Source organism: Callorhinus ursinus, unplaced genomic scaffold, assembly GCF_003265705.2.
Source record: "Callorhinus ursinus isolate GAN/ISIS: 27379988/994484 unplaced genomic scaffold, GSC_fseal_2.0 scaffold57, whole genome shotgun sequence".
NCBI lineage: Eukaryota > Metazoa > Chordata > Mammalia > Carnivora > Otariidae > Callorhinus > Callorhinus ursinus.
Window position 1 is genome coordinate 9083131 of NW_027397119.1, and position 7330 is coordinate 9090460.

The 7330-nt window shown below is 44.2% G+C and overlaps 1 protein-coding gene across 9 annotated transcripts in view; it reads left to right on the plus strand.

The window, feature by feature from the left end:
- Positions 1-7330, plus strand: part of SRGAP2 (SLIT-ROBO Rho GTPase activating protein 2) — a 228822-nt gene that overhangs the window by 150665 nt on the left and 70827 nt on the right. For all 9 annotated transcript variants that reach the window (XR_012375773.1, XM_025855095.2, XM_025855096.2 and 6 more), the window contains exon 5: positions 2549-2611. Coding sequence is in view for 8 of the 9 variants with exons in the window: in XM_025855095.2 (XP_025710880.1) it covers positions 2549-2611 (63 nt within the window). In the remaining variant the exon portion in view is untranslated. The remainder of the gene's footprint in view (positions 1-2548; positions 2612-7330) is intronic.

The following is a 7330-nucleotide window of genomic DNA, read 5'->3' on the forward strand; positions in this document are numbered from 1 at the left end:
ACACGAAAGGAAACATCTGCCTGGGCTTAATTGCTTTTTTATTCGTTATGCTTTTTCTCCTCCTCCCTTCCCCTCCCCCCTCCTCCTGCGGCTAAGTTATTTAAGTCCTGGGTAAGCAACAGGGCAGAGGAATGGGAGCCTTCTCCCCGGAACCTCTGCTATTTAAACACAAGGAGGTGGGAAGGGAGGAGGGGAGGCTGGCAGGGGAGTTGACCTGGAGGCCCAAGGGCAGGGCACTTGGAAGTGATACTCATGGTCACTTCCTGGCCTTGTTGCTGACTCTGGGGCTGGCTCGTGAGTCATTTTGCCTCACTTCACCTCCTTGGATCTGTGCTGCTTCGGTGGAGCTCAGCTCTCCTCATGATGGGAAGGAGAAGCTGGTATGTGAGATTCTAGATGAAAGGCATTTCCTCTTGTGGCTTCTTCCAGTGGTTGAGGGCATTGAATGAGAGACATTTGGGAACGGTAAATTTAAGACTGGCAAGATACCCTGAAGCCATCTATTTTGTAGGGCATCTTGGTCCCTGAGGAGAACTTGCTCATTATCTGCTACTTTGGGAAGTGAAGCCAACCAACCGTACACTGAAGTGGGTGGTGGTTGCATCTAATATGGACTCACGAAGCCAGGCAAAATATCATGAAGAATCATAGAATGCCAGAGGTTAGGAGGGGCCTGAGGAATGCGTTAGCCTTTCATTTTATGGAAAAGAAAACAGAGGCCCAGAGAGAAGAATCGTGTTGTTCAATGTTACCTTCTTGATGGTGGAGGAGCCGGGAATAGGAGTCTTGTGTGATTGCTCCTTCGGGGCTCCTTCCACCCACTTCCACACTACCAGGTGTAAAAAGTCCTGTCTCCACACAACAAAGGTCACACAGATGTTGTGTTCCATAATTAATTCCTTAATAGAAAAAGGCAAAGCATTTAAGAGACATGAAAATGCCTGAGAAACATGTAAAAAAAGAAAAAGTTCAGGCTCACTAGAGCCAAAGGACTGCAGGAGGGTATCATGCTGAATCGTCAAGAGAAAGTGACTCAATATGCTTCTAGGCTTCTGGGGGTATTTTTCATTGGTACAGTTTTTCTTAAGGGCAATTTGATGGCATAAATGAATAGTCTTTGACTCAGCAATGTGACTTCTAGGAGAAAATGGTGAAAGGTGTGTGCATAGGTGATACACCAAGTAATTTAATACAGCATGTTTTATCATAAAAATTTGTAAGCAAAGTGGATGTCCAAGAATAGGAGCTACAGCAATATCTTTCATAATGTTCTAGAAGAATAATATGGAGGGAACTGTTCACAAACATTTGTTTAAGTGAATAAGTTACAGTGTGTATAATGCAACCCCGATTTCATGAAAATCATGTGGGAAAATCATATCACATATGAGATAAAGTGTCGAGTGGTGATTTCTTAGTGGTAGGAATTAAAAGTTATTTTTTCTTTTTGGATGTTTTCTACAGTTTTCTTGGGTTTTTTGTTTTTTGGTTTGTTTTTTTTTCTTTTTCCGGTTTCTTATTAATTACAATAAACGTATATTCCTTTTGTAATCAGAAAAAAAATAGTTTCAAAGTCATACATCTTGAATAAAGCAGGATCGTAAATGATTATGTTTCTGACATGTGAGACCTCTTTCCTTCTTCCCCTGGGAGCAGAGCTGTGCCAGGGTAGTATTCCACCTTCTGATAGGAGGGCATTGTTGGTATCTGATTGGTAGGAAAGAACTAGAAGGAGCTAGCAGAAGATAAAACGAGGGCTTCCCCTCTCGATGACCCAGTGATGCCAGTCAGTTTTATCCCCTGCTCTCTTGGGCTCGGCATAAAACACTCAGTATAGAAGGTGAGACTCTTTTCTCCTTCCTGCTTCTTCATTCTTCTTTATTTGTACTATTCTGTCTGTGTGGTTAGATGCCAGCCCTGGGTGGTAGCAGCAAAGAACCTGAGAGCCACTATTGCTAAGGATTAACGGGTTGGAGACCCCCTTCACATGTATTATCCGAAGCTGGTAACATTAGCTAATCTCCAAACCAGTCATTATTGGGGTACCACTGCCCTGGGAGTTTGGGGCAGAAAGAAATCAGGTAAGACCTATATCCCTCCTTCCTGCTTGGAGGTTCCTATTTGGTGAGGTCCTCTGAAGTCCTTGGATGTTTATGTTCTTCTTTCTATGGCATCCCATTCCACATCTGACTTTCCTCCACAATTCTCAAGAAGACTCAAGTGCAAGTGTCCAAGAAAGCCTACTCTGCCGAACAACAGTTGCTAGGTAGGATGTGGCTTTCCAGCCTGCTCTTCGGGGACCAATGGAAAAATCAAAGCCTACACCCATTTGCCCTCCACCTGATTGCCTTAGCTAGGCTATCGAAGGGGCATCATTTTATTAAAACTCTTTGAGTAATCTGACCGTAATTGGGTCTGATCGGAGTGGTTATCTGATTTGCTGGATTAAATAATGGCCCTTAATTGAGTCTGCATTAGTTGTAGAGCCTTTGTCGCCCCCCTCCCCCCTTCTGTTTCCCGATTAACCTCCATTCCTCTTTCCTTGCAGAGTAAAGAAGTCGGCCAGCAGCTCCAAGACGATTTGATGAAGGTCCTGAATGAGCTCTACTCGGTAAATCAGATGGGTGCCTGGCCCTTTAACAAGCAGAGGGAAGCAGCGTTTGGCAGCTTGTGGCCGTAGTCACATCAGCAACCGAACTGAGCTGAGATTGAGGACAGTGCATGGTCCCCATTGGGGGTGACTCCACCCATTTCTTTTCTTCACACTCTTATTTTCAAATCTGAACGAGCCAAAAACTCTTAAAATAAGATCCCTCCTCAGCTGTGCAACCTAACTCTGGCCTCGTTGGGGCGTAATCTCCAGAGACCAGCCAAGGCCTTCATCGGCACAACTGACCCCCCCATTAGCAGCAAGCCAGGGACCCCAGAGCTAATGGCGAGGAACATAGTCTGCATTGCACCATTGATATGTGCCTGCCAGCAAGGACTTAATGTTCAAGGTTTCACATCAGTTCTTGGATTGATCTCTGGGTTTGCGACAAGAGCGGGTACCCTAGGGGGAAGCACAGAGTCCTAAATGCCCCTGATCAAAGGGGCCAATTCAGGCAGAGAGAGCTTGGCATCGACTCCCTGGATTTTTAAAAGACCGAACCTCAGTGAAGAGGCAGGCTTCAGGTTTGGAGAAGAAAATACAATCTGTTTTGAAATGGCTGGTGCTCGAGGCATGTGATGCCCATGGCTGATGCATGTTTCTTCATGCACTGGAAGGAGGTCATGGTGGTGTTCTCCCCAGCCAGGTTTTGTTAATTATAATTAAAACACATATGCACATCGAGGAAATTCCTGCTGCCGTACAGAGACTATTTCTGTTGTTAGCTAAAGCCTTTCAGGGCCCCTGTCTTCAGTGGAGCTGTGCCCAGCCTTGTGTCATTCTCTAGGGTTTCTTATCCTGTTCTGGTGGTGAAATTGATTTCCTATGTTTACTTGTTTATTCATTGCATTTCCTTCCTTCCTTCCTTCCTTCCTTCCTTCCTTCCTTCCTTCCTCTCTCTTTTCTTTTTCTTTCTTTCTTTCTTTCTTTCGTTCTTTCTTTCTTTCTTTCCTTCCCTTCGTTCTTTCTTTCTTTCTTCACAGGAAGACAGGCAGTGGTGACATGCATCACAGGCATTTGGGATCAGAGAATTCCATGTTCTTGATCCAAAAGCCTAGGTGTGGCTCTTTTGTCATGGCAACTATTAAGCAAGTAAATAGGGTAGAGTAGTCGTCAGACTGGTCTCCAGTGACGCTCAGTTTGTTTGGACTTAGTGCTCTGTGACTCTTCTGCTCTGAAGCGAAGTAGATAGATGGTACTCTTTGGTTCAACTCCCAAACTTTCATTTCTTTCAAGTGCAGTTAAGGCTTTTTATAAAAATAGAAGCGTGTTGATGTGAACCATTTACAGACTAGATGCGTTCTCCTGAACCCTGTTGTCTTTTTAATGCTTTACGTCTGCACTTTATTTTTAGAGTATCTTCTAGGCACCAAGAAGAGCTACTACTCCCTTTTCCTGGCAAAGAATTCACCAAGATAGAAGATGACATATGAAGTCATTAAATGAATTCTTTTATTTTCCCCGTAAGCATCGTGGGCCTCTGCTATTTGTTCTTTCTGGGGAGGAGTAGAAGGGATAACCAGCAGACTCCAAACCAGCTCAAACTCAGTTTGCCACTTCTGCTGTGGGACTTGAGGTAGCGACAAAAGAACAGCGCCTAGGGATCTGTTAGCTTTGCTCAGAGCCCAAGATCTCCTATTATGCTGTGATTTTTAAAAAATAAATAAGTGAAAGGGTATAGTTTGTGCAGGAATGAGGAAGAAAACTGTGGAACTTGCTGCTCTGGTTTGAAGAGGGCTGAACTGGCGAGTCAGACTGCAGTCTTCAGGCAGTCCAACATCGGCCAGTGCTTTCCTGCTGACGCAGAGCATGAAATCTTTCTGCTGGCGTATACAAACTGAGAATTGGCTGGGCATGGAGTCCCCTGCCAGGAGGTGAATGGATAGACCCTCTTTTTATTTTTATTTTTGTTCTATTTTATTGTCGTGTCATTGACACACGGTGTTAACGATGGTTTCAGGCACATAACGTAGTGATTCAACAAGTCTGTACATTATGCTGTGCTCACAAGCGCACCTACCATTCGTCACCATACAATGCTATTACAGTACCACTGAGTATGTTCCCGTTGCTGTTATCTTTTATCCCTGGATACACACTCTTTTAATTTGTCCAAGGCCAAAATACAAATTTAATTTGACCCAGGTCTCCCCACAACTTCATGTACTGGTATCTCCAGTCACACTTCCTAAAATATCCAACAGTAGTTAAGGGTCAAGTGAGTTTGCAGATTCTGTAGGCCATTAGAAAGTTCGGAGGATAGAATTGACTTGTTTCTTATGTAGGGTGAGATGAGTGTAGGACTGGTCTCAGTAAGGCACCATGGCATTAGGGTGGCTGACTATCCCAGTTTGCCTAGAACTGAAGGGTTTTTGGGGGGCGTGAGACTTTGAGTGCTACACCTAGGAAAGTCCTTTGGTAAGCCAGGACGATTGGTCATTCTACATTTGACAGTGGTTTCATCAAGTAGGAACCTGGCACTATTATATGCTGGCTTTGGGAAGCTACTTGCTGAATGTTCTCTCTCCTCTCTCTCAGAGGAGTTAAGAAGAGAACAAGGGAGATCTTTTTATAAGGAGCTTTTCACCTTATTTGCTTTTTGGGAAGGCAAAAGGGCCTCTTGGTTCAGTGACCCTGTGGACAATAGAAGTTACCTGTGGGATGGAATAAAGGAAGCCAAGGATATAAGGAAGCCACTATGTTCAGTGTTCTCCTTAGCTTGTGTCTCCCCTAATGCTCAAAATATTTCTCTTTGGGAGACTGATTACCCAAGGGTGGATAATGTAAGTACTTTTGAATCTTGATGATCCAAGGGGCAGAGTCTCGGTGTTCCCAAATAAAGATGCCTTTGGGCAAGAGGCCCAGACTCAGACCATACGTGGCCAGCTGCCCCTCTGTACCTTCCTGTTTTCTGCCTGAAGGACCGTTGATTTCCCTGATTTGGCATTCTGTGCCAGGGGCTGCTTCCCCCAGCTGCCATTCAGAGAGCAACCCTCGTGAGCATTCTCCTCCATGTGTTTTTCCCCCCATAATGAGCTGGCTAGTTGGTAGGCCATGGTATAAGTGGTTTTCATTTTCCAACTGGTGATCCAGGAATGCCTTTGAAGTTGAAGTGCGCTGCTTCCCCAAGAACTCTGGCATTCTCTGCCTCAGCTGTACTCAGAGTTTGTATCTGAGAAAGCCCAGCAAGTACCCACAGAAAGGAGGGTCTGTAGGGGCACAGAAGCCACATGTATTGACTAAGTAGGAACAGTCAAGTAAGCCCTAGAATTGAGAAAGAAAGAAGAGGTGTTGCAATGCTGGGGTGTGGTTTTAAAGCTCCTGTACTCCCATACTTCCCCTGGTTATGTGGCTCCTTGATTGGGCGCAGCAGCTGTCTGCTGGCAGAGCTATTGCAGGCTGGTATTTAGTACCCACTCCCTTGAGACAGCGTAACTGCGTAGTCCCCCTGCTCTGCCTGCCTGTTTGCCTCCGGTCCTAGGCACTAGGGCTACACAAAGACAAATGAGACGTGTCCCTGAACTCAAGGCATTTAGTTTTAATAGAAGAGACAGAAAAGTAAAACAGCAAATAAAGTATGAGGTGATAACATTTACATGTCTTCCCAGAGGAAGGGCACAAAGTCAGGCTCCTGAGAGAGAGATTTGAATTGAATCTTAATTGCCAAGAGCTCTTTCGTTGTCCTCTAAATGTTCCTTTTTCATTGTATTCTGTTCTTGTTTCATGATACAATGTCTTTGCATTTTTCATTGATCTCTCTAGGGATATTATTGATTGCTTTTGAAGTTTTCTTCTTTTTGTGCACTTTCTATTCTGTCTAAATTGCCTGTTTTGGTCTTGGCCTTTCATATCAGATATTTTCCTTCAATGTTTGGTAATCTTTAGCTGCCTTTTCATATTTTAAAGTGAGGCATTGAAAAGCTGGTTGGAAATTCTGTGCCAACTGTGGTCTTGACTGTAGGGTGGTCTGACTGGTGTTTCCTTGGGGAAGCCCTGATATCAGTATTTCTAGGTCTTTTATCTTGGCTAGTCAGATTCCCCAGACAAGGCTCTTCTGACCTCCTGCCTATGTCTGGGGCCTGAGTTGTGAGGAGGCCAGGGCCATCACAACATTCAGTATAGAACTTTCTGTTGATCTTCCTGTTTTAAGTTCGGTACCCCTATCCTCAGCTGAGCCCTGGTGTCCCCAATCCATAAGCCCTCCAGAAGAGACTATGCCTCTAGTCCTCCACTATGGAGGGGGTGCGGATGGGATCTGGTCATCCAACAGTTCTTAGGCTTTCGGTAGTTTCTCTTGTTTTAGCTCCACCTTCATCCCACTGCCACCAGCTCCTCTTAGGGCTTCTGTGATGTAAGTCTGGTTGCTTCTTGGCTCTGCCTTCTTTTGGTTTAGGGTTTGGTAGCTCATTCACTACTTGCCTCCCTGCTTTTTATGTGCTGCTTTCATTCTGTTTTTCTTCAGTTTATATCTAAGAAATCATAACAATAATAAAAACTCTTTTCTATTATTTTAGTGTGGCTTGGGGAGAGAGCAGAGCTAATGGCATGAGTTAAGATTTCCTTTTTTGAAGTAAAGTGAATTCTCTTTGTAGAACTGAGAATTTAGACTCCTGAGTTTTTCCCCTAGTTTATATTTGCCTCACTATATATATATATATATATATATATATATATATATAT